We start from the raw sequence: 26562 nt of genomic DNA on the forward strand, positions 1-26562 counted from the left end.
GGGCAGCAGGAGAGGTCTGCGCCATGTGGGACCCTCCTCCGGTGGCCGGGGAGCAGCCGGGGATCGAACCGGTGCTGCAGAGGCTGCAGGCAGCTTCGCAACCCAGAGCTCAACCGCTGCGCCACCGGGGAGGCCCAATGGTGTGATTTTAAAACTACTTCAGGAAACAAGGAAAACTAGAAACTTTTACTTAAAAAAATTGTTTTGAACTGTCTAATGTGTCTTCTCCCTATATAGTCTTTGAAACAGTGTAATTCAGTGTGGTGGTATGTTGGGACAAAAGTTACACTTACCAGCATATTTTTTCCTGATATTATATATATATCCTTGTATTTCCTCCCTTTCATAGCAAAATTTTGTGATGTCCTTTTTATTTTCCTAAAATAAAATTTATAAATACAACGTAGTTACAAACATCATTTATAAAACACCAGTACCCTAGAGGTAATATTTTTAAAGCAAGTTATATTGAGTAGCTTTTAATACATAGACCTTGGGATACCAGATTAGTATTGAAAATAATGCAGCAGGCAGATGCTTACATCTATATGCATCTCCATGAATACCTCGCTACAAAGACTGAGACAGGTATACTGTATTAATGACTCAAATTCCATGAACACCATAGTTGTGGGTAATGTTGTTTCCAAAATGAAGTCAATTCTTGTTAAAATTTTCAATCTTCTTAAGAAAGTAAAATCTTTCCTCCATTGATACAACAGTGGCATTCCTGGAAAAGTCAGAATATTATTGTAATCAAGTGAAGGATACATTGTACTTTTCTGTAAAGCAGAATCAAAATTTAGATAATTATAAAGAGATTTTCATCCACATGAATGTCTAGTGAGATATGAGCAGAAGACAATTCCTTATTCCGTGGGTGGCCCTCAAGTTACAAGGTATTTCTCCTGTCATCCTCAGCCCCCACCCATCATTATATTAAACAAAAATGCACCTATATTTCCAGACACCTCTGTAAAAAGTCACTGACACATATAATGAACTTGTCTGATGTGAATCATTGTGGAAAGGAGAGCTCTAAGTTTAATTAGACAGGACAAATCATAAGCAATATAGGAAAATATTCAGGATAAATTCAAAAGGTTTATTGCACCAAATGCCACAGATAAATGGATCAAAAATAATACATGAATAAGTTTTAAGAAAAATTTCCCATTCATTGACATTGATGTCCATTTAAGTGATCAAAAATATAAACCATCCATTTGTATTAATGGTGATTCAAGAACAAATCCCAGAATTGTCTTCTTATTTAAACATCAGTGAAATTTACTCATATTGCAATTTTGCTTCCCAGATATATGCCTCACCCAATTTTGACATTTAAAAATTAACATTCAGAGGGTACTGCTTGATTTAGGCAAATTTTATTGAAACGCCCCACCCCCAAACACAATATAAAACAAATGGCTCACATTTACCAAGAGAAGCTAAAGACTTTTTCAATTTAATGGTGAATCTATGCATAAACAAAATGCTTTCAAAAGTATGTATTAGTGGAAAAATCCAGACATTTAAAAGAATTTAGGGGTCACTTTATAGTCCTTATTTTTATGTACAACTCTAGTGAAGAACCTAAAAAGCTACAGACTAAATTTTTATAAAATCGCAGGTCCTAATTATAAGAGCCTAAACAACAGTTTAGTATGTAGCAAGTGGGATTTTCCTCCCTCAAAAAAGTTAATTTTGAAAAATATGGTAAGTTTAAAAAGTTGCGATGTGTAAACGGCAGTTCCATGGGATGTGAAAAGATTATAGTTACTTTCATTAAAAAACAGCACACTTCAGAAAAAATGGATTGAAGCCTGTACAAAAAGCTATTTAACACTGATAAAAATAAAATACTTTGGAATTATGCACAAGTATGGAAGCTACATTTCAGATTTTCATTGTCACGTTTAAACGTACACAGTTATCTTTACATTCATATCACTCATCAATCTGTTAAAAATAAGACGCGACATGCTAGAAAGAATCCACCACAGCGATATGTACACACGTCTGCTCTGTCATGCCTCACTAGCTTGCTTGAAAGAAGCAAGACGCTACAAAAGTTACACTCAACAGGTAAGACTTAAAAGTTGAAGAAACCCTAAAGGTGGAATCCTGTCAACTGAGGTAGTTTTCTCTATTTTTTTTTTTTAATTTTTATTTTTTTCTTGAGGTGGACATGGAAGCCTCTTCAGCTAAAACAGAATGAAGCCACCGGGTGGCGGGTGTGTGAGTGGGTGCACCTCAACACGATTCCATGAGATGGTTTTCTTTTCTACTCTTGGGGAGAAGTTGAACTTGAGACAGACACAACTTGGATGTTATTAAAGGAGGACCATCAAAGAGCAGCAGCATTCTCGGTCTGTTTGTGTAGGCCGTCAGTGTGAGGATTAGGTTCTGACTAGAATCCTGAGCATTGCTGAGACAACCCCCACATGAGATCCACCTGTAGTTTTCCAATAGACGTTTTCTGAGTGTTTTGGAACAGTAGCTTAAGAGGCAAATTAAATTTTCTCAGCTTTGAGGGTGCTGGGCCAAATCTTTTATGTGTAGAGTTTAGAATCAGCCATTTAAAGCTAAATTTCCCCCATATCTGGGTCTAATTTTCAACATGCACTATGTGCACATGCGCATGGAACTGATTTTGTATCTACTTATTTTCTATGAAACCCCGGAAGGTTGTGAATGAGGGAAAGTGCCCAAAACGTGTAAACAAGGAATGGGGAAGGAGATGAGGGAATGCTTTAAGCTGGTGCAGCTGTGACAATGTAACATCAGCTCTTATCATTGCCGCACATATAATGAAAAACAAATGACAAAGGAGCTGAGCCACAGGTCAGGTTCATTCTCTCTGGATGACCCAACAACATGATGTCATGGGACTAGACTTCAAAACTCCAAACTCAGATGTTAGGCACATGGAAATAGCAGAAATATAAAAGGAATGGAAAACTTCAATTTTATGAAAGGCATGAAAAAAAATTAAAGATCTTAAGAGTCTCAATGCACCCCTCTCCAGATCACGCTTGTAAAAAATGAGAGAAAGGCAGCCGTTCTGACCTATTTCTAATTATTCCTACGAAATAATAGACCTATTTTTCTCCACCGGTACTATTCTCTATCAAACAGGCAATTAACCTGCATTTGCTACAGAATAACAGACAAACTTGTATAACTTGGTGTTCAGGATCAGGACTTTATCAAATAGAAAATTTGAAGACTTTCTAATCCCTAAATAGGAAGTTGCGTCATATTCTTAGATACAAAAGATACACACATGGGGAGGGTTGGAATTAGTGCATAAAACAAGGAAAGGAAGCCAGATCCTGGTTATAATGAACTGCACACAACATCTGCAAGGTGCTCGCAATGTTTTGCTGTACTAGATTAGCTCCTGGTCTTGTAACTATCAATCTTTAAGTCTTTTCCTTTACCTTGGATGTCAGTACATAGTCTGTTTTGCAATCAGTAAACTAAGTAAAATTTCCTTTATATTAACAGAAAAATAAGGTTTGGTTTTTTTTTTTTAAAGCGAACTATGCTAATAAATCAATACTTTTTCATTTCGGAGCTATGAGAAAGTTAATTTCCGGAAAGGTGTTTTGAAAAGGATATAGGGATTAGAAGGCACAGAGATGATAATGTAAAAATTTAGGTCATCTATGGATTGTTTATAAATGCTCGAATGAATTACTTTCATTAGTCATCCTGAACTGTTGCAGGTTTCTCTTCCCACCAGGACAGCTGTGCCTTTTAAAGTATAAATAGTCATTTGTATTAACTGTTATAGGAAGAAAGTGGCTTCGGCTGGAAGATGTAGCAACAGAAACACTCTTGAGTTTATAGAAATAGCTTTGGTAAATGGCCTCTTGTAAAAAGGCTGCTGAAAGCTGGAGTCTACAGAGGAAGCGCACGGCGGCGGGCAGTGCCCCCTGCAGCCGCGCCCCACTTCACCACGGGATTGGCATGCTACACGGACCCCTGGGTTTACTGCATCAACAGCCCATCTCTAACCTCCCCGCGGCGCCTGTGAAACACAGTAAACACCACCAGGACGTGACAACAGTGGGTCCCTGCAACACTCTCTTCCCGGCAGTCAGTCCTCCTTGTGTTCTGTGTCAGCGGGGGACTTCCAGACACCCGAGCTGGAGGTGGCACAGGGGGTGACCTTCCTTTCGCTGGGATAAAAAGCCAACTCTGTCCCGGAATCCAAAGACCTCCTCCTGACTGTCTTCTCGGAATGGCGCAGTAAGCTTTTTCCAGTTCAGAGAGCTCACGCTTCAAGACAGAAGCGCTTTCCTTCTGGAAGGGTCGGTGCACTGTCTACCCCGCCCGAGGTCTTCACTGCCGGTCACACGAGGCCACCGAGGCCACCGGCACCAGCGGCTTAGTGTTTAGTGTAGTGCTTATGTTTCCTCCTACCAGAAAGGTCACTCTCTGTTGAGTCATGGGTAACAAAAGGCCTAAAGTGTTCGCAAGAAACACAAATGCCATTATGTCAAGTAGCCCCAAGTCTTTGAATGAAGGATCCACTTGAAAGCAACAAGACAAAGCAGTGGAGTGACTGTTTCTGTTTGCTCTTCTTATGCTTCTGATGTCAGACAGCTTATTCCCTTCTCCTTCAGTTGAGAATCTGATTTGTTTTTTCTTCCAAGGAAGAAATGTCCTGAGCTTTAGCTTATAAGAGTATTTGAGCGACGTAAGGGGAATGAGTACTGGCAATAGCAGTCAACAGAGGCAGGTCGTTCGATTCAATCCTGAAAGTTGAAAGAAGAAAAGAGTATTTAAAGCGGCATGATTGTATAGGGCGTATTATGGCTAAAGACCAAGTTTGCTAGATCTTTCCTTAAAACTACAGAACAAGTAAAAGAGACAGAGAGATAAGATGGTTTTTCTAATGCAATCTTGCAGGGATCACGGCCCAAGGGGCTCATGGCGACTGCAGCGGGGGCGCTGTGTGGACGAGAGGACACCAAGCCGCTCTTCCCTGTGCAGGCTTCCTGGAGTGTAAGTACCAGTACGTCTCTCACTCCCTGTTTGGCTTCATCATGTTAGACCTCAGTGTTCTCCAGTATCTCCAGGCACCTGTACTGACCACTTCCTGACCCACACCCAGGTTCAGAGCAGCCTTAGGAAAAGGATGGTGGTAGTCATTTCTTCACACACCTTGGGGGATTTGTTCACTGGGCTCTATAGCTAGAGTCTCACTAAGCTTTTGAGCCCCGTGTTCTGAGAGACACTGAATCGAGAGACACTAATGGATGGGCTTTGGCTGCTGTCTTCAAGCAGAGGTGGGTACAGCACGGTCACTGGCTAAATGCAGACAAATGAAGACTAGGGCTGCTTCAGTCTGTGGGATGTTTTCTAATCAGCTCTTGAATTCCAAAACCAAAAAATTTAAAAGTTAAAAAAAAAAGTAGCTGGCATTACTTTACAGTGTTTCTTATATTTTTATAATGAAGTATGTAAGAAAAAAATTATAACAGCAAATGCCAAGACTCAATCAATACAGTAAGTCATATGTGGAGTGTGAAAGATACAAAGTTTGATAAGAATGGAAAGGTCTCAGTCTAGAAATAATACTTTGATGAGCAGGCCTGTTAAAGAATTTTAAGATTGGAATTATGTGTACTGTATTTTCTTGACCAGAATTAGAGGAGACATCAGCATCAGAAGGGACAATTTCCCACATGTCCAATGTCTTTTGGTTAGTTCTCTGTTGAAAAATGAAGCAGAGAGTAAAGCGAAAGTCAGAGTTTCTTCCCCCAGAGGATTTGTGGCCAGACCCCCGGAAGGCGACGTGCAGTGTTAGTAACACAAGCAAGTCTTCTCTTCTGATGGGCTTATCCGACAGGCAGGGCCTGAGAGCCCCGGAGAACAGCCTTGTCTGCCTCCTCCAGGAAGCAACATGTAAACTGCTGCTGCATGTGTCACAACTTGTGACTTTGTCCTCTTTCTGAAATTACTAGCAATGGGCAGTGAGTGGGATTCAGTTTTTCACTTTTGAGCATAAAGTATTTCAGGGAGAAGACTAACAAAAAGTACCACTCAAATTTCTACACTGGTTTTGGGTACAAAACTCTAATATCAGATACCAAGAACATGCTGCTGACTAGGGAGCAGCAGAGGCAACATTCATGGACCCCAAACACTCCCACTGGAGCCCCAGGGGCTGCATGGCCTCAGTGGGTACAGTGCGAGGGGCAGCCCCCTCCCAGGGGAACACATGGCACAGAACTCACCCCAGCACGACACCTAATTCTTTCACATGGACTCGTGTGTGCCCACGAAGATATTCAGACAGCATCTTGCTTTTAAGGTACATCTCCTGTAGTCTATCTTCAAGATGCATGACACACTGCAAAGTCAGTAACACACACGGTGAGTGCTGGAATTCAAACCTCTGCTGATATGCTAAGAGTCAGGATTCTGTGTACACTATAATTTCATCCCTTTCAAATACACTTACAAAATTACTACTCATTATCAATCTTGCCCACAAGTAGATATAAGTGCAGATTTTTGCAATAGTTTGTTTCCAATGACTATTAAGATTTTCATATATATGTCTTTTAGTCTTTTTTTAAAAAAGCATTTGCTTTTTGCATAGTTGAAATCATCTTATAAGTGCAATTATTTTCTGTTCCTAAAAAGATTTATAATCACCCAGCTGGCTAGCTTAGGTGGTAGAGCAAAAAATAGCTTTATAATCCTTTCCCCGGCCTCCCTGGTGACGCAAGAGGTTAAGACACAACCTATGATGCCACCCGCAGCCACTGAAGCATGAGTTCAATCGCCAGCCAGGGAAACACCCACATGGTGCAGCAGACTTCTCCTGACTCACCCACTGCTCCCCTCAGCAGTGTTTTTCAGTCAGCCTGCCTGTTCTGTTCCCCACTCTGTCTCTGGTGAATCCTCTCACTGCCCCCGCATCTCTGGCCTGTACCCCAGTTCTTGTATGCATAAATAAGCAAATCTTAAAAAAAAAAAATCCTTTCCCCCATGTTACTAAAAATTCCCTATCAATGTAATTTTTGGTGCTAAATAAGTTTTGAGAATATAAATTAACCTTATTTAATCAATCCCATAGACATTTGCATTTTGTTATTATAAATAATCTTGTAAGGAATATCTGTTATTACTATTTTCCTATGTCTCAGATTATTTTAGTGTAATATTCTCCCAGAAGAGGAATAACTAGAAGAAGATTCTTTTAGTTGTTTTGTTTTGTTTTGGTTTTTGCTCTCACGTATATTTTAACTAGGTCTTTAATAACAATAAAGAAAAGGCAGTTATTTCAGGACATTTCTACCCTTGGAATTGAGTCCAACTTCATTTTTTAGAGAATAGCAACCATCTGTGTCTTTCACCAGAGGCAAATGCTTTTGCATTTGGCAGGCAGAGCTACCCAAGCATCTTCAGTAAGACACCTGATGGCTTTGGCAAGAGTAATTCCATCACACATAATTTTCTTCTAGACCATTATGCCTGTTATTTTCAAGGTAAAAAGATTAAAAGATGCAGTTGAAAATGTTGATCTTGACCATCTGGGCCGTTCAGTGATATGGAAAAAGTATCTATTAGAGATAGCTTAAAAATCTTAAATGTCTTGTTTTGGGTAAATGAAATGTAAGTGGCAAGTGATGATGAGTAACAACCCAAGCAAGGAGGATTTTTACCATTTCTCATAAAAATGTTGTTCCAAGTACATAAAGTGGTGAAAGGACCTTCAGTTAAGTAAGTGTTCAGTTCCTTATGGGATAAATACAATTTTTTAAATAAGAGTGTTATAAAATATTGAAAAGGACATTCACATTACACTGACTCCTTTATGTTTTAAAATAGTTAATTTACAGTGTTTTCATGGTCCCCATGAAAACTGCACGTTGCGATGTGGAAATAAAGAGAGCACAGTCTCCCTGGTGGCGCAAGGGGTTAAGCACCGCACTATGAAGCAATCCACAGCCTCTGCAGCACGAGTTCGATCCCCGGCCAGCCAAGGAGCAACCCACATGGTGAGGCAGACCTCTCCTGCCTCAACCGCTGCTCCCCTCAGCAGTGTATTTCAGTCAGTCTGCCTGTTCTGCTCCCTGCTCTGTCTCTGGTGAATCCTCTCACCTCTGCCCCCAGCACCTCTAGCCTGTACCCCAGCTCTTGTATGCATAAATAAATAAATCTTTAAAAAATAAATAAATAGAGAGAGCACTGGCTTACATGGAGTGTATTGTACCCTTGAAATCAATGCATTTAGAATAATTCTGATTACCAAGTAGATTGTTTTGGGGTCCCCCCTCTCATTTCTGAGACTTTACTCCTGAGATGGATTTCTCCCATTTTTAGCTTCTGAAATTTTAAATAGCTACTTCTTCCTCTGCACTGAAGGCTCTATTAGTTATTTAATCATGTGTTTCATTCAAGTAATTTTTAAGAATTTTTAATTTTAAACTGCAGATGAAATTTTCTTTGATCTTGGTTTTGTCAGGTTAAATAAATCATTCAGACTCCTAAAGTGGTTAAATATACTTCTGCCAAATGAAGTGAAAGAATAAGCTGGAATAATTTATTCCTTGGACAACTTAGATGTCAAATGTAGTAACAGCTGTATAGTATTGAAAAAAAGCTATAAAAGTTTGGTAAATAAGTACTTATATACGTAATAACACAGCAGTAAATAATTATGAAATCTTCCTTGCCTTACAGAAAAAGAAATCTCATCAGCAGGTTCCAACATGCTTCTAGAAAGAAAAACTGCCTACAAATGTGAACAAAAATAAGGTCATAATATTCCATAAGTGTGTCCTGTATTTCCCCCCAGGACAGCTATCCTGCCAGTAGCTTCAATTTAAAGGCCTAAATAAAGTTTTTAGTGATAAGTTGCTGTCAGTCTTTACAGGCAATATATTATTTCATGAAACTACTATTGAAAGTCATTATGAGGGCCTCCCCAGTGGCGCAGCGGTTGAGCGCTGGGTTGCGAAGCTGCCCGCGGCCTCTGTGGCGCCGGTTCGATCCCCGGCTGCTCCCTGGCCTCCGGAGGAGGGTCCCACATGGCGCGCAGACCTCTCCTGCCGCCCGCTGCTCCCCTCAGCAGTGTACCTCGGTCCTTCTGCCTGTTCTGCTCCCCGCTCTATCTCTGGTGAATTCTCTCACCCTCCCACGCTTCTGACTGTACCCAGTGCATGTATAAACAAAAACAAACAAACAAATAAATGAATAAAAAAAAAGTCATTATGATTATTAACGTGCTTATCCTATCTAACATGATTCCAAGTGCTTTCCAGGAATTATCTCACTTGAATTTTCAGAACCACGTGACACAGGTTCTGCTATGTCCCCAGCTTTACAGACCCCGAGACCTAGCAGTCTCACAGCTACAAGTAGCACAGCTTGGGTGGGACTCTGGGCTGCTCCAGCAGCCCAGAGTTTTGGCCATGACAATGGCTGTTCCGCCACCACACTGGCAGCCTGATCCCACATCTCACTTACTTTATTTTACCATGTACCTTGATTTGTGTCACTTGGTGTTGTTTTGCGTTGCTGAAATCTATCCTGTTCATTGGTCTTATGTTGCATTGTCTGTTTTTTACTTGTGCTAACATCCAATTATACTAAAAACAGGACACTTGAGTTTGTGATTTAATAATCAAAATGGTGTTAAAGGTGTTTCTAAACTGAATGTTTTTGGTGACAGGAGAACAAATACTTACAAAATCAGCCGGGAGGTGAAGCTTGTAAAGCTGTAAAATGGACTGAAGTAAACTGGACACCTGGCTGGAGACCAGGACATCCTGGCCTAGTTTCATGTTGTCCGTCACCTTCCTCTGGCTTGTGGCTACCTGCACGCTCCACTTGTCTGTGTCTGCGATGATACAGACAGCCTCAGCGATCGGCTCATCAAGCACTGGATGCTGCAAGAGAAACAACGCTGATCAGCGTTCCACAACACCTCCAAGTGGCACTCAAATCCTCCAGAAGTTTCTGTTTAGCATTAGACTAATGGCTCCGAACCTGGTGGGGGGGAGCAGTAATGGTGTGCTGCATATATACATAAATCTACCCTGACAACCAATTGAAGTCAGATGGGGAGGTGAATTTATTTCATGATGAATCCAAAAGGTCCAAGTATGGCTTTGATGAAAATACTTATAATGCAAAAATCCTTGATAATTGGGCAGTTATGCATAGCACTAGTTAACTAGGAAGCTGTGTCATAGGGCAAAGAGGGTAAACATTGAAGCAGTTAAGGAAAAAGGACCTTAAAAATAAATTTCTCAAAACTGATCAGCTCATAACTCTTTCTCCACCAGCACCTTCTGACACATATACTTATATACGAATCAACCTCACAACAGAACTGCCCCTTAAGGCCCCAGTCATGGGGTAGGGGCAGGGAAGGGGAGGCAGACGTACCTCATTGCCAATGCACGAGCACATTTTTCTAATCATCTACCAAAGGAAAAACAGAACTGGTCTTCGATCACTCCACTCCACTACCCTGCAGTGGCTGTTTGTTGCTCTGGCTGCTTAGTCCACCTTCCCCCTAAAAACTTCATCTCAATTTCCCTTTGATGAATGACCTTGGATAGGCCTGGAGGAGTCCCACCCTGTGTCTGTCCAGATGTGGTCAAGTAGCTGTGTCTTACCCTGTGGCTTTTCAAATGGTTGCTGCCACCATTTTCCTATCCAGAGAGCAACTACTACAAATAAATACTTTCAGAGAGTTCATGGTTCCTGGGTCTCCAAGAGTCGCCTTGTATCTTGTCTAGTCCAGGCCTAGTTTTTTGATTATCAATTTTGTGAACTCCTAATATCTTTCCAACCAAGTCCCTCCTGCCTAACTTAACAAGAGTTGATTTCTGCTCCTTGCAATGGGGAACCCAAACAGGTACACAACCCTGTCATTGAATAATGGCTAAGAGAGTTTTAAGAACTAACACAAGTAGCAGGAGGCTGTAAATAGAAACCTAAGCTGTAGCATGCTGTCAAAATGCAATTTTAACAAGTGGTTTGGCTCCCTAATCCTGGACATGGTTAGTAAAAGGGGAGACTGCACAGCTTTGCATTCTTTATCACTGACATAAAGGAAGGGCCTGGCAGACTGAAGGAAAACTACACAGGGGGGAAACTTCCAGAGTTCTGACAATTTTTCTCCATTATAAATGGTCCAACATTTACTAAAATGTATGTCCAAAAATCTTAAACATGAAATAAAGAATTTGATTGAAGTAGATGCTTGTATTAATGAAGCCCATTTTTCAAGGACAATTCTCATTTTCTAGATTTGCTACCCAAACAGTGCAAAGGTTTTCTCACAAATGTAATGACCCCACATTCCCACACTCATGCAAAGGTTTTCACATCCCTCACCCCTACCCTTCGTACACACATACACACTCTCCAAAACAGACAGCTGAAGACAGGGCCTCAGTGACTTCCCTTACAAGTTCCTGCAAGCCACTGCTCACCAGTGTTGTCACAGGCTCAGAGCAAGATGATGGTAACTTGCTACCAAGGTGCCTGGGCCTTATGAACAATGGAAATGGAAAGCTCCATTTCCATTCGGAAATGTTTGGAAAACAATGAAAATAGATATTGAAAAGATTTGTGTTTCTGAGCTCAAGCCTGTTGGAAATGATTGCACTTATCAGAAAATCAGTGTGCTGTGTATTGGCATAGAATAGATCTATAGTATGGACCTTTCCTTCGAGAGACTTAAACATAATCATTATGAAAAGTATGAAATGAAAGGAAAAGTATGTGATGAAAGTAAACATAATCACTACTGATTATATGCCAACATAGACACAATGCTTTGAATGTATGCCAATCACCTTTCAAAGTAAAATCTAGCTCCTGCAGGGTATATGCGTGGAATTTTCAGCAGGTCATTTTGGCGCTATGTTCTGATTCAATTCAAATTTCCTAAATGATTTCCCACCACAGTGGTAGGGGAAGGAAGAGTGTGTCATTCCAAGAAAAGCACTAGACTATAAATTATATGGTGCCACAACCAAAAACAACACAAAGACCTCTGTTTTATGCCTATAGGCATACCCTATAGGGGTGGTGATGAATGGAAGATTCTCCAAGCATGAACGACTTCAAAAGTTTGTAGATCCAAATATATGAACAAAATGGAATGCAGAAGTTGCTTCGATTTTTTTTTTTAATGGGCTGGTAGAATCTGAATGGTGGAGGTATAAGGAAGGTGAGGACAAACGGGTCCAAGTTGGGACAAACGGACAGGAATTTGACAGTCCACTCCTTGCAGGTGGTGAATCTTTTCTGCCTGTGTTATTAGCTCATAGCACAGGACCTGACATTTGAAAATGTTACTAAATTAAGATGAAATGGGGCGGGGGTGGTAAATACATCTGAGGACGTGTGAACCTAGTGCCTTAAGTCATATACAGTGTTGTAAACCAATGTTCCCTCAGTGAAAGAGAAAACACACACACACACAACAAGTTAAAAACAAACAACAAATGGCAGTTGACAAGTACCCCATATTCCCAAACACAGCACAGTACTAAAGTCACAGGTTCCAGGAACAGAAAAGAACTTGCTGGATATTTTCAGAGTATCTTAAAAAAAAGAAAAATACCAGAAAAATACCAAACTGCACATTTTTGGACTGCCAAACACAACGCAAAATTCTCAATTTACCCATAGGGCAACCCAATGCCGCCATTTAAATACATCATTTAGTAGCTGTTCACTTACTTACTGAATAAACACTTTCAAAGAAAGAAGAATAGAAGGAAATGGAAATAACTAAGAACAAGAAATGAATGCTGGAGAGAGATTAAAAAAACATCATCAGCAACTAAATACAATTCAAGGGACATCTGGGGGACCGGGGGCCTGTCTGTGAATAACCATATAGAATCAGAGTGGAAGCTGAAATTCCACTGATTATGGAGATTTCTGACCTAAAACTTAGCGAAGGAAAAACAAGCCCACTAAAGACAGGGCAGTTTAAACCTATCATGATTTGGCTTATCAGGCAATCTCTAAGCTTTAGAATTTAAAGAACTCTAAGATCCAGAAAACCATGTTTGGATTTGTCAGAAACACACACCCACACACACCCTATGCCCTGGTATTCAACTTAACATTCCTCTCAAGAAAGACTCTGCTGTTAAGGACATAAAGAGCCACAATAAACAAAGGAAACACTAAATTATGTGTGTTCCTTTAATACTAACTTTTACTTATTTATCCTTATGTTAATTGTGCAAGTAATTAAATCATGAAATCTGTTCAGTTGATTTTTTAAGTTCACAGTTTTATCAAGTTCATGTGCACACAAATACACAGAAGCAGTAACATACATGGTATGGTTCCTGTGAGAAATCAAATTCTTTTAAGAATGCAATAAAACATAAGAAAGCGATTCACACAGGATTCCAAGCCTGATCCACCTATCGGTTACCCTGCGGGCCTGAAGTCTGAGCATGGGGATATGGGCTGGTTGTATATGGGGTCACCGGGACCGGTGAGGCACAGAGGCCTCCCACTGATCTTAAGAAAGGGGAGGTGCAGTATGGAGAACTCCACTTGGCAAGTCAGATGATTTAATAAGACTCCTTTTCCTAAAGTTCAACTTTACTTTGTAAGGCATTTGTTATTTTGACTATATATCATCAGAAAAACAAACAAAAGAACCACACCATGTATTTACCCTATAAAAGTTCTTCCTCCAACCATTATTGTCTCAGATGAAACACATCTTCTGATGTTTTTGAGTTTTTTTTTTTTTTTTAATTTTATAGAGGCATGTTTATTTATTTATTTATTTATTTGCTTGTTTTGTTTATACATGCACTGGGTACAGTCAGAAGCGCGGGAGGGTGAGAGAATTCACCAGAGCCAGAGCAGGGAGCAGAGCAGGCAGAAGGACCGAAGTACACTGCTGAGGGGAGCAGCAGGTCACAGGAGAGGTCTGCGCGCCATGTGGGACCCTCCTCTGGTGGCTGGGGAGCAGCCGGGGATCGAACCGGTGCCGCAGAGGCTGCGGGCAGGTTCGCAACCCAGCGCTCAACCGCTGCGCCACCGGGGAGGCCCTGTTTTTGAGTTTTGAAAGAAAATCTAAAGGAAATATTAGGTCACTTCTCCTTAAAATACTTGTTTGGGTTGAAAACTGTGACCCCCATAGGTGTTATCTATCAATTTTCCTTTTCTCTCTCAAGCTAAGAGAATCAATTTCAAAGTAAAGTGTGCCAAATTCTCATTTCAGAATGAGCTGGCAAAATTTCTACTTTCTCCATAATCTGAGACTTCCCAACAGCTTCCCTGTCACTGCCTTCCCGAGTGCCCACTAATAGTCCACGCAGCACTGTGGAGAAACCAGCCCTCAGAGGTGCCCGCACTTTCCTGCCACATCTTCAGGCTGCCGCCAGCAGTTCCCATGCCTCCTGAGAAAATTTAACCAGCAACTCAGAAACTTCTGAGAGAGGCTAGGGGAGGAAAGAGAGCTGGAGAGCACAACTGTGGGGGATGGTTAGGGTGGATGACCGGTCTCCATCAGAGGAAAGAGGTAGTGGTAAGGTGCCCTTGTCATTTCTGCCCTGTTCTAGTCTATGAGAAGGTGGAAACAATCGTTCACTTAGCTTTACCTTGCCAATATCTCATTTATTCAAATGATATTTTCCTGTGAAGATTTCTCAAGACAAACTAACATATGAAATGCTTTGTTTTGTTTTGTGAACTTCAAAGGGTTCTCGAATATTCTTTGGCTATGATAGCTTGCTGAATGAAGAGACTATGTCTGGTTAATTCATAGCCACTAAGGATTTGTGAGTCTGATTCCTGGGAGTGTTAGATGCTCAGGACTTTCCAATTCCAAGGTTCTAGGTCAGATCTGAGTACACAAAGAATGCTGCCTTAATCTGCACAAACATAACTTCCACTTAACTGAAACTTCCAGGAACAAGAACCATCTGTGAGGTTTGCTAATCAGAAGATCCTGGTTCTGTTATTTCAGCAAAGGGCAATGATAAGACAAGAGCAAGGGTGCTAAAAGCAGACAGGACTGGTCTCAAACACTACCTCATAACTCATTCATCTAGGCCTCAGTTTCTATGACTAAAATTTGGTCACACTTAATACACGTAGTTTCTGGGAGATTCAGTGCTGTTTAACCCACAGAGGTTTTCTCTGAGTAAAACGTGTGTCAAACATGCAGCCAAATGCCTAATGCTTACAGGTGTTTAAATGTTCATTTAGTTTTCTTACACCAGGTCCACTGAAACCTCAAACCCAGAATTCATAAATAGCGAGACTGTGGACAGGTTTTGTCTGGTTGATTCACTTCACCAAAGCCCGCAAGCTTCCTAAAATAGTAGAACTTCAGTTCCCTCATCAACTCAAAAACCTACTCCAGCACGTATCACCGAAACATTCAAATTCAAACGTACCTTTTCCCATATTTGAAGCTCTTCACAGCCTGGACCCACCTTCACCTATCCAGGTGCTCTTTTCAGGGGTCACTAAGAACCGCTTAAGAAACTTTTTTGTTTTTAATAATTGAAGTAACATTACATTATAACGTTATCTAAGCTTTGGGGTGGGCATCATTATAATCAACGCCTGCATATCTTTCACCATACAAATGACCCTTTTACCCAATTTACCCACATTCCCTTTCCTCTTCCCTTGAGGTAATTACTAATTTGGGCATTGATTACCTTTTAAATTTTCTAATCATTCAAGGACTCAGCTTGAGTCCCACTTCCCATCCCCAACAAGACTACCCACATTCATTGCTCTTCTTTGTCTGTATCCATTTGACTGTATCCATTGACTGCACACATTTTGGTATTTAATCACCTCTGCTTGTTCTCAGCTTCAAAGTCTCTGCCTACACACAGATAAGTTTCATTAAGTAACTCAAGGAGAGAAATCACATTTTATTTTTCTTCTGTTTTGCTCAGTCTCTGAAATGAGCTTAATAACATGCTGGGTTTGTGTTAAGTCTCTAATACACATTGGCTATGTTGAACCATTCTTTACTCAGATATCTTTATTTTGGGATTCAGCCCAGTTCCTATTAAGTCATCTGCACAATTGCTAATACATTTCTTTTCCATATACAACACTTCAATGACTAACATTTCACGTGATTACCTATTTTTAACTTGATTAAGACTAGGAAAATACCATTCTCGCATTAAACTTCCAATAACTACTTATTAGTTCTTGATGCCATTTTTTCCTGAGGGTTGGCCAGGAACACAGATAGGAACTGTAGCTAGAACCACTAAGGACACGAAATATAGGCGCTTGTTAAGTATCTTCTTCTGTTGGGAACAGAAGCGAGGAACTCATTCAGTGTTTTCAACTTTTAGCTCAATGATTCTGCCAAGCCCTCTACTCTGAAGCCTTAGGGCCTTGTCAGGGTGGAAATCCCTGAAGACTGTAAGAAGTGCGAGCGACACTCTGTAGCTGACACCCACAGTAGGAAACATAGCTGCCTCCGTGATGACTCTGGTAAGAAAGCTCCTCATCTTCCTGCTGCTGGCAGTGCCAGACAGTTATCCTCACTGACCTCTTATCAGTCCTCAAAGATGTGTAGCCCACCCGATGTGTAGCACAGACAGACCTCTGGCCTCCTTGTCACCTCTCAAATTTGCACAGTAGATCTAGTAGTGCAGATTTAACTATTAGGGGTGAATCACTGGGCAGCCTCTTTCAAAAACAAAGAGAGCAGATGATTTATGATGTAGGTAATTAAAGGTACCACCCTATAGCTTTTCTTCTTCTCTGAAATATTCTAGATAATACAACATAGATTTGGCTTCATTTCTGTGTCAATTTGTTAATCATTCTACAGAGGGTAATTCTGGTTAAGTTTGATAACTTCAACTGAGCTTGAATAAGCTAATGCTGTATGACAAAATAACTTTTCTCAAAGATTCCTCACGGTGACAGCTCCTTGGCTTAGTAATATTATTCTTTACATAGCTTCAAGTAAGGCCCCTAATTAGGGAAATTAGGAAAGTCACTGTGTGACGTTCACCTTCTCAGCATCCTGCTCTTCTCTTTGTTCATCCTCAGATCCCCATTTTTATTCTTTTTCCTCCATAGGCTTGAAGGTCCACCTATATAACCACATCCTCCACCGCCTCCTCGGAACTGAAGATGTAAGCTACATAAGACCGCCCATGCCAACCCCCACTTCTGGGTATCTGAGAGCCACATATAAGGACTGCAGATGTGAGGGTGCCGACCATTTTTTTAGAAAAACAAAAACCCTTCAGTCTCACAACTCTTAAGAAATCCGGTTGTCCCTCACCTTTGTTAAACACTCCCTCCAGTCTAGAAATCGCCCAGAAAAGGGTCTTTGTTGGCATCAGTTTAATCAAGATAGAGGACCGACAGGATAGCCTGCATGGCAGTCAGCTCTGTCTTGGGTAAATATGGTGCTCATCAACCCAACCAGCCAGAAGAATCCAGTTTCCTGAAAGAGACATGCTGCCCCCTGCACCCCTTCTTGACCATCCACTTTGTTAATTCCTACTGATCCCAGCTCACAGGTCATGAGCTCCAGGAAGCCCACACTATTCCTGCACCTCCCACTGCAGTAGGTTCTACAGTGTTTTTTTACTGTGAATTCATTTCTTTGTATTTCCTGTCAAATTTCAAACTCCTGGACCACAGGTGCCATGTCTTTTCTCTGGCAGGTTACAAGACTTTGTGAAGACCTATCTGATAGCTAAGTGGGTCTATATTTACCCTACTTGGGTGTCTGTGTGCTTATTTGATCTGAAAAACCACAGCCATTCTTTCTTCAGTGTTGTTTGCCCTTTTATCACTCTTGTCTTCTGAACACACCCTAAATCTTCTTGTTCTAGCAGCCACATCTCTTACTTTTTCATATTTTTGCATGCACCTCTGTTTAGAGGTACACTGAGAGGCAATCTCAAATCTAGGCTCCATTTCACAAACTCTAAGGCTTTGTATCTATATTTAATCTGCTCTTCTTTTAACCCATGTTGTGAGTTTCAGTTACAATGACCTTGTTTTCTAATTTCAGTTGTTTTTAGCTTTTACAAATCTAAATAATCACTTGTCACTCCCCCAACGCAAACTAGCTTTCCCCCCACAAGATTCCAAATCCTCATTTTAACACTGTAACCATTCTAAAAAGTGAATGGATAGTTATTTCAGGTTGTTCTAGGGCTGCTAATTCTCCTACTTGTGGTTGCTTATGCGCCATCATCCTGGCTTCTTATATGTGATAAGTAGTTTCCATCTTGCTGGAGATGTTTTGATTTATGTGTCTCTTGGAAACACGTTCCGTGCCCGTCATTAAAGACCTGAGAGTTGTAAAATGACAGAGAACAAGAAGAGAAGTTGTCTACGTCTCAAAAGCTTGAGGTTGTGAAAGCATCTAGTGTGCTTCCCACTGCCAGAATCCTGGAGGTTTCCACCTTCTACATTCTACACTTATTTCTTGGAAAGGGATTTCCAAGTCACTTGGTTAGAATAAACTTGAGCCCCAAATCCATCCCGAGTACACACTTGGGATTTTGATTTCTCAAGGGCGATTTCATTCCCCCCACCCCCCACTCAAGTTTCTAACTTGCTTCTCTGCTTGTTTATAGTTGGAGTTTTCTAGCTCCCTTTTTTTAGGGGAGCAGCTCTCTGAAGCTCCGTGTTCTAGGTAAGGGGCTCAGTTCCAGGTTCCAAGCCTTATGTGTGTACATGGCCACAGACCTTGTCCAAAGTGGCTCTTAGAAACTCAGCTCGCATTCCTTGGGCATGCGACCAGACTAATATCACAGAGAGTCACTGGTACCTCAGCCCACATCTAGTATCTGACTTTGATTTCTATTTGTTTCTGGCACAAAGAGATTTTTTTTTAAAAGATTTATTTATTTATGCATACAAGAGTTAGGGTACAGGCCAGAGATGCGGGGGGGGGGGTGAGAGGATTCACCAGAGACAGAGTGGGGAGCAGAACAGGCAGATCTACTGAAATACACTGCTGAGGGGAGCAGTGGGCAAGACATGAAAGGTCTGCTGCACCATGTGGGTAGCTCCCTCGCTGGCCGGGGATCGAACTCATGCCGCAGAGGCTTAACCTCTTGCGCCACCAGGGAAGCCCCAAAGAGATTTTTTTTTTCATAATGTTTGCTTTTTTTTTTTTTAAGATTTATTTTTATTTATTTATACAAGCACTGGGTACAGTCAGAAGCACGGGAGGGTGAGAGAATTCACCAGAGCCAGAGTGGGGAGCAGAGCAGGCAGAAGGACTGAAGTACACTGCAGAGGGGAGCAGCAGGCGGCAGGAGAGGTCTGCGCGCCATGTGGGGACCCTCCTCTGGTGGCTGGGGAGCAGCTGGGGATTGAACCGGCACTGAAGAGGCTGCGGGCAGCTTCGCAACCCAGCGCTCAACTGCTGCACCACCGGGGAGGCCCAAGAGATTTTTTTTTATACACATAACAATGGAGTTAGGGTGGGGATGGTAATATTTTATCCATCATTTCCATTGCTGTAGGGGGAGGCATGTCTGCATCAGTTCAGTAAAGTATGTTGCTGGAATCTTCTCACCTCTTTTTGTTTTCACTTGTTTTTCAGTTTTATTGAGAAATAATTGCCAGACATCACTGCATACGCTTAAGGCATACCACAGGATGGTTTGATTTACATGCCTTCTGAAATGAATAACACAATAGGTTCAGCCAACACCCATCCTCTCATACAGATACAATAAAAAAAGAATAAAGGAAAAACAAATATTCTCCTTGTGATGAGAACCCTTAGGATTTACTCTCTTAGCAAGTTTCCTATCTACCACACCCCAGGGGTAGATTACATCCCTAGTACTTATTTATCTTATAATCAGAAGTTTGTATCTTTTGGGCACTTACCTCCAAATCCCCCTCCCTCCTCACCCTCCAACTTGGTAACCACAGCCTGATTTTATTTTTTCTTTCTGACATTTGGTTTGCTTTTGAAAATGTTTTTAGATTCCACAGATAAGTGAGATCATATAGACTTTTCTTTCTGTCTCTGATGAGTTTCATGTAGCACAGTCCCCCCTCCAGCTCCGTCCCTCCACCTCATACATGACCACAGCTGTAAACATAGCACCTAAGACACAAAAAGTCCGAAGCACGTCCTAACAGGCAGGTAAATGTGCAGGCCTGACTCCCGTCCCCCTCCCCTAGGGCCATCTCCAGCTCCCTGTCCCCCTGTTGGTCAAACATGTCACCCAGACCACCTGAAATGTCACCATCTGAGATTTCTAGTTCAGCAAGAGACTTTAACATACAAAAATACCAAAAGGGGTAAGAATTATATGATCTTATCATAACTCTTTATCAGAAGTTTCGTCTCTTGGACACAGATTCAGTGTCACTCACTAAAGGCTTAAGTGCTGTAACAAGGTGGAGAAGAGGAGAAAAGCAATCAGCTTGGGTGATGGGACTCTGCTGAAGGTGTGAATGCCGGCAGGTAAGCCAGGTGGGGCCTCTGGGGAGTCCAAACACATCCTAAAGGCAGAGGCAGCTGGGGGCCGAGGGAAGGAGGGAGAGGCCAAGGCGTGCGAAGGAAACATCTGACTATCTGTGTGTTTGTGCGTGTGGCTGTGATCAGCAGGTCACTGGACTGATATCCAAGTTCAGCCCATGACCTTGCAGATGCGGTGTGTGGCCTCGGGACTGCTCACTGGTCACTTGCTGACACAGCTTTAGGGTGAGCAGAGATGCTCGAGGTCAATTATTTTGCATGACTGCAAAATAAAATGTGATAGGGTTGGAAGCTGTTTTGCAGAGAATGGCATGAATGTCCAGACATTTTGTAGACCGTGAAAAAGCTGGAAAAACATCAAAATTAGACATGTGCCCAATATTTACAAAACATAAGAGAAATGAAGCCTGAGAGACCTATAATAAGCTTTTTGTTCTCCTTTAGGTAGAAAAGAAATGCACACAAAGAGGCACAGGCATCATGTCTAAACACATTACTCTTCCCCTTTATTTTCTAAAGAAAGACCATCTGCTATTTCTCTTAACTTCAGGGTAAAGAGACGCATTAATCATGGGATTTTACCGTTGTAATAAATACACATGTCCTTAAACTCAGTTTTATGGGGACTAGTAAGCTGAAATCACTGAGTGCTTTTTACATGCCAGGCACTGGGCTGGGTGTTGGGGATGTGAAAGAACCCCAGGCCCCCTTTTCTGTTTCCAGGTCCCTCAGCCCTCATGGGAGAAAGAGATGTTGGAAACAGAAGAGAGGCATGGGGCAATGTGCTTAGGGCCCGGAGGTGAGAATAGCTCACTTCTCTCTGGGGTTGCCTGGGATGGTTTCAAAGAAGAGGCAACATTTGAACTGGGTCTTCAAAAATATATAGAAGTTTGTTCTCTAGAGCCTTAGGCAAAGGAAGCAACAGTGCCCAAGTAAAAAGGTGGGAGAAAAGGTGAACCATTAGAGAATGGCAAGCTAGTGATTGGTGCATAAAATGGGAAGGGTATGTACGTGCAAGTGTGTGTGCGTGTGTGCACTTGTGCATGAAAGACATAAAAGGAACAATTTCAGTCACAGAGTTTATATTTTACTCTCAAAAAAGCATGGGAAACTATTAAAGGAGAAGAGCAAATGATGACATTCCTGTTTTAGAAAGAGCCCTTGGTGGCACTGTGCAAGGTGACAGGAAGAGGAAGAAACTGGACACAGGGACACTAGCTAAGAAAGTTAAGGGGATTCTTTCTCTCCTCTGGCTGCCTGAAGATCCATCACCATCATGACTGACACAGTAACTACCCAAACTTCAGCAGAAACAAATGATCATGGACATCCTCACCCTGGGAAGGCAACAGTACCTAAGGCAGAAATTGGGGGAAACTAGCTAAAATGTATACGACAAGCCCTGATGTCATCTTTGTATTTGGATTCAGAATCCATTTTGGAGGTGGCGAGACAACCGGCCTTGGCATGATTTACAATTCCTTGGATTATGCAAAGAAAAACGAACCCAAACATAGACTTGCAAGACATGGCCTGTATGAGCAGAGAAAGACCTCAAGAAAACTGGGGATGCAAGAATAGAAGGAAGAAAGTCGGGAAGACCGCAAAGGCCAGGGTGGGGGCGGGGTGCTGGCACAGAGCGAGCGGGATTCTGGACGACAGGAAGAGCAGATGCTGCAGTGACTCTATCTGCACCTGTGGCGACTGTGCAGCTAGACTAGGGAAAAAAATGGTTAAGAGGAATTGAAGCAAAAGTGCAGTCACAGTAAGAAAGGGGAGAGAATCACGAAGATTTCAGACTGGAGAGCAGTATTTTTTCCTATTCTTTTTTACCACCATCCACATTAAGAAATACACTTTAAAGTCATAACCCAGTGCACATGCTTATAAGTGTAAACACGTGTGCCCACAAATACATATGTGTATGTGTGTGCATCACCTTATTCCCCCACAACACAGGGAAATAAAAGCAACACGAGGAGTGATAAATAGCAGGTCTGTCCTACATAGATGTCTCCTTAAGTAATGATTTATCATTTGATGTGACTTGCTGTTCTTTTGTAGTCTTCCTGGTTGATCACACCACATGGCTCAATTAGCTATTCATGGGCATACATCACAGCCAAGCATTAGCGAAGCTCCTTATCTGTGCTGCTGATTTCCGCATGATATTTCTGGAGTCAATCTGTTGTTAGCCTTAAAATTAAATGAAAGAGGCTGCTATAGCCAACTGTTACTTCATTTTATGGATTATTCAGTAAATGTCTGAAGCCCTGGAACATAGTTTCTTAAAAATACGTTAAAGTGTGATGCCAATTTTAATTTTGGTCTCGTCGGCCCTACCCAACAGAGTTAGAATCGGCTGGTTTTCTCTTGTGACATCGCAGGCAAAGGCAATGTGGACTCCTTCAGTGCTGGATGAATGTATGTATGGGTGTGGTCCCCTCACTGCCAATAGGCATTTTTGGGGAAACTTGTTTATGAGGTACTTTCATGTACATAATTTGCATGGCTAGCACTTATTGGGCATTGAGTGATATGCCACGTGCTGTGCTAAATAAGTCACATGTATTATCTCAGAGTTTTCAAACCATATCTGTAAGTACTGTTCAGTTTACAGAAGATGAAATGGATGCTTACAAAACTAAAGGAACTTACCCAAGGCTGCAAAGCCACTAAGGGATGAGCCATGATTCAAACACAGATTTGTCTGTCTTTAGAAGCCAAACCCTTAAACCACTGGACTGCATCTCATCTGTCCCTGTAAATATATTTCTCTCAGGCTTAGTGATGCCAATTGATTTACTTAAGACAATAAGCAAATGAGCAGTAACAGCAACTAACAGCAGTAACAGTAACTCAACCCATCGGTGCTGTCAGTGCTCCCTTACCACCTCCTCTGTCCCACCTTCAATACCCTGATGCTGGCCTGGTCAGCAGAATCCATGGGCAGAAAACCTGCATTAAACTCAGAAAAAAGAAGAGAGAAGCTATCTGAGGATCACGGGGACAGAGGAAATCTCTCTATCTCACCCCCCCCCCCGTTATTTTACCACTTAAAGTCAAAAGAGAAACAGAGGAAAGAATGCAGATTTAGATGTGGCAAGGAAAAAACCGAAACTGAGTATTTCTCGAGCCTAATTTAAGGCAGCTGTATAATCTATATGCTAGGAGGCAGAGAAACAGTTCAAATGACAGAAAAGAGGTGGTATATGGATTAAATAAGAACATGTGCTTAAATATTTAAAGACCTTCAGAATTGTAACATGTGAAAGCCAGTAACAAAAATGGAAATAAATGAAGTTAATACATCATTTTTTTCATAAGAGACAGAATAAAGAAAAGTAGTCTTACTACTGGCTGTTCTAGAATATAAACCCTCAATGAGAGAAGAAACTCCACAAGCTAGTTCACCAAGGCTATAAAAGTGCACATTTACCTCAGAGAGATTTTACAACCCAATCATGCACACAGCTAGAAAATAGATCAATAACTTAGATCAATTACTTTTAAACAGTTACTGAAAATCCTTCTCTAAAAACAATTATGAATGTCAAAGTGCAACAAAGTCTAGCATGAGCCCTGAAAATCAGGACCATCCAAAAAATAGATTTTTGAGATTTTGAGAGCAAGTTATGAAAAGGCAATTTATACCAAACTTTTTTTCCTCAAAAAGCCACTGTTTTAGCTCTAACTCTGGTCATGTATGTGTTCTTGGATATTTGCTTCCTTCTCTGGCAAGATACTCAAGAATTTAATTACTAGGCTTGTGGAACAGTAAATTTAATATTTTAAAAAAAACCTTCCTAATTTATTTTTCAACAAATATTTGTAAATGGCAGTTGAAAGTCAGGCTGTTTTTATTTAAACACTACCACAGACCAGAATCGAGCCCCAGTGTGAGAGGCAGTTTAAATGGAACACGACTTCAAAAGCAAAATTCATGATGATGAATGTGTCAAGTGAAATTAGAAATCCACTAATGCTAATTGGATACATTCTGAATGTATTAAACTTCTAAAGATATTTTTATGAACCCGTAGTAATTTCCTATTAACACCCATGCATGGCTGCACTTTGGATGTACCCACAATTTGACACAATACAGGTTATTATGTAGAATAACTTTCGATCTTGGGGTGATTGCCTAGTCTAAAGAAATGAGAAAAACTACAGTGTGAAAACATTACTTCTATAAGGAGGGAAAAAAATGATATATAAAAAATCCTTAAGAGTACAAATAGAGAAACATGGCTTTCTTTTTTCAAATGTAAGAACTATAGAGCTAGATGGTCAACATGAAAACCTAGCATATAAAAATTGGGACTTATCAGCCTATTGAAAATATTAAAAAATTTCATGAATGGTTTTGCAGCTAGGTTCAAGGCAGGTTCTTGCTCAGTGGGTTGCATTTCTACAGTGGTTACTGAGGGGGTCTGGGGGAGTTCACCTTCCCCAGCTGGTGAGGTTCATGTCCCCCCATTAGTTCACACATAGGTTCTTAGCACCCCTGTCAGAAACAGAAGAGGAGGCACCCTGGGAGCAGGGCCAGGGAGCAACACCTGTCTTAAGAATCAAGCTGATAGAGCAGAAGGACAACGTCACACAGGTTTAGCCCATATAAAGATTTGGTGAGAAAGAGGGCCTCGCACTCCCTGCCAATCGCTATAGACAGCCACTGGGTACACGCAAGTCTAAATGCTGAGGTGTATACATGGTTTAAGACCATCTAGAAGGCAACATCGCATAACAAGGGCACTGTTCTTATTCTAAGGTCACTGATGTATCAACTCTGAAATCTTAAACAAGTATTCCATGTTCACTACAACCATGCAAATCAAACATTACGCCATTCCTTCCAAAGACAAAGGATCTTCTTCGTTCAATTCCAGGAACATCCTGGTGAGGGGTGGTGTCCCATCGCCAAGCTGGGTGGGGTCAGGGTATTCTGGGTACAAGAGTGTACTGTGCTGACGCCCTTGCCTCGTCTCTTCTCTCTCCCCCTTCAGGGGGGTTATGTGGACATCTGTTCCACGACTGTTTTTCTCTTCCTTTCTCACAAATATCTTCACACTGTTTAGCCTGTGTCTAAGGTATGTTTAGTCTTTGCAGGGCTGATGCTCAAGGCCAAAGATAACATCACAGCCTTCAATTCCACCTCTCAAAAAATACTTGTTGGGTGAGGAGGTAGGTCACAAGCCAAATTCCAATTTTCTTCACGTGACCAGGACCTTCCCTGTTGCACAAGATATAATGTGCTTCCAATGCAAAACATCTATTTTTATACATCTGCCCAATAGCAGCTCAATTAAAAACAGGCCCATCAGATTGACACCGTTTCCTTAACTGTTCAGTTCCTGTCACGCTGCAGATAGCAAAAAAGCACTTAACGGCAGCCACAAGGCAATTTTCCAGTAAGACTTGTTAATCTTTATACCGTCATCCTCATGCCGCCATCAAAGTGAACTTAATGACAAATCAGTTTAAATAAATTAGTTTTAGGGACTAGTAAGGATCGGATAAAAAGCAAACCATATGTGACATCTCTTAGGTCCTCCCCATGACGGCATATAATTGTCACCATCTGTGCTATTTATTGTTTGCCCAGTCTAGCTGCCCCCCACCCCCACCCCCAGATCCACTCTTCCCTTTGCTGTCCTGTTCAGACCCCAGGAAGCTGACCTCTGTGGGCCACAGGACTATATATGCACCAGCACCAGCACCAGCGATGACCTTGCTCTCTGGCCTCCAGCTGGGCCAGTCATTTGAAGCACCAGAAGAGCATGGGGATGGAGAGCAAGGAGGGCGCCATCCCCCAGCCCTCTCACTGCTCTCCCAGCCAGGCAGCATCTTGTCCAGGCCCAGCTCTCCACAGCTCTGGTGCCTCTGCTCCCCACTAGGACTCGCCAGGCCCAGGTGAGCCACAGCTCCCAGCTGTTGCTAATACCTCGGTGCTGAGCAGCCCGACTGGTTCGGGTAACCCCTGCATCTCTACACACAGGCCTTTACTACAGTCTCCTCAGTGGAGCCACCTGTGGCTGGCCAGGACCCTTGGCCAGGACCATTGGCCC

The 26562-nt window shown here is 41.7% G+C and overlaps 2 protein-coding genes across 7 annotated transcripts in view; one reads left to right on the forward strand and one right to left on the reverse strand.

Annotated features, from left to right (window-relative positions):
• CUNH4orf45 (chromosome unknown C4orf45 homolog) overlaps positions 1 to 8883 on the forward strand; it is an 80497-nt gene extending 71614 nt beyond the window's left edge. For 2 of the 3 annotated variants that reach the window (XM_054690455.1, XM_054690457.1), the window contains exons 5-6: positions 4924 to 5019; positions 7858 to 8019. In XM_054690455.1, coding sequence (XP_054546430.1) covers positions 4924 to 5019; positions 7858 to 7965 — 204 coding nt within the window. In that variant the 3' untranslated portion in view covers positions 7966 to 8019. Of the gene's footprint in view, positions 1 to 4923; positions 5020 to 7857; positions 8020 to 8712 lie in introns of those variants that run through there. The other variant, XM_054690456.1, reaches the window with a different exon arrangement.
• Positions 1028 to 26562, reverse strand: part of FNIP2 (folliculin interacting protein 2) — a 113572-nt gene continuing 88037 nt past the window's right edge. For 3 of the 4 annotated variants that reach the window (XM_037497589.2, XM_054690454.1, XM_037497588.2), the window contains 3 exons: positions 9720 to 9920; positions 6255 to 6370; positions 1029 to 4769 (listed from right to left, as the gene is read on the reverse strand). In XM_037497589.2, coding sequence (XP_037353486.1) covers positions 4691 to 4769; positions 6255 to 6370; positions 9720 to 9920 — 396 coding nt within the window. In that variant the 3' untranslated portion in view covers positions 1029 to 4690. Of the gene's footprint in view, positions 4770 to 6254; positions 6371 to 9719; positions 9921 to 26562 lie in introns of all 4 variants that reach the window. The other variant, XM_037497587.2, reaches the window with a different exon arrangement.

Source organism: Talpa occidentalis, unplaced genomic scaffold, assembly GCF_014898055.3.
Source record: "Talpa occidentalis isolate TD23 unplaced genomic scaffold, MPIMG_talOcc4v2.1 talOcc4.8, whole genome shotgun sequence".
In the NCBI taxonomy this organism is placed as follows: Eukaryota; Metazoa; Chordata; class Mammalia; order Eulipotyphla; family Talpidae; genus Talpa; species Talpa occidentalis.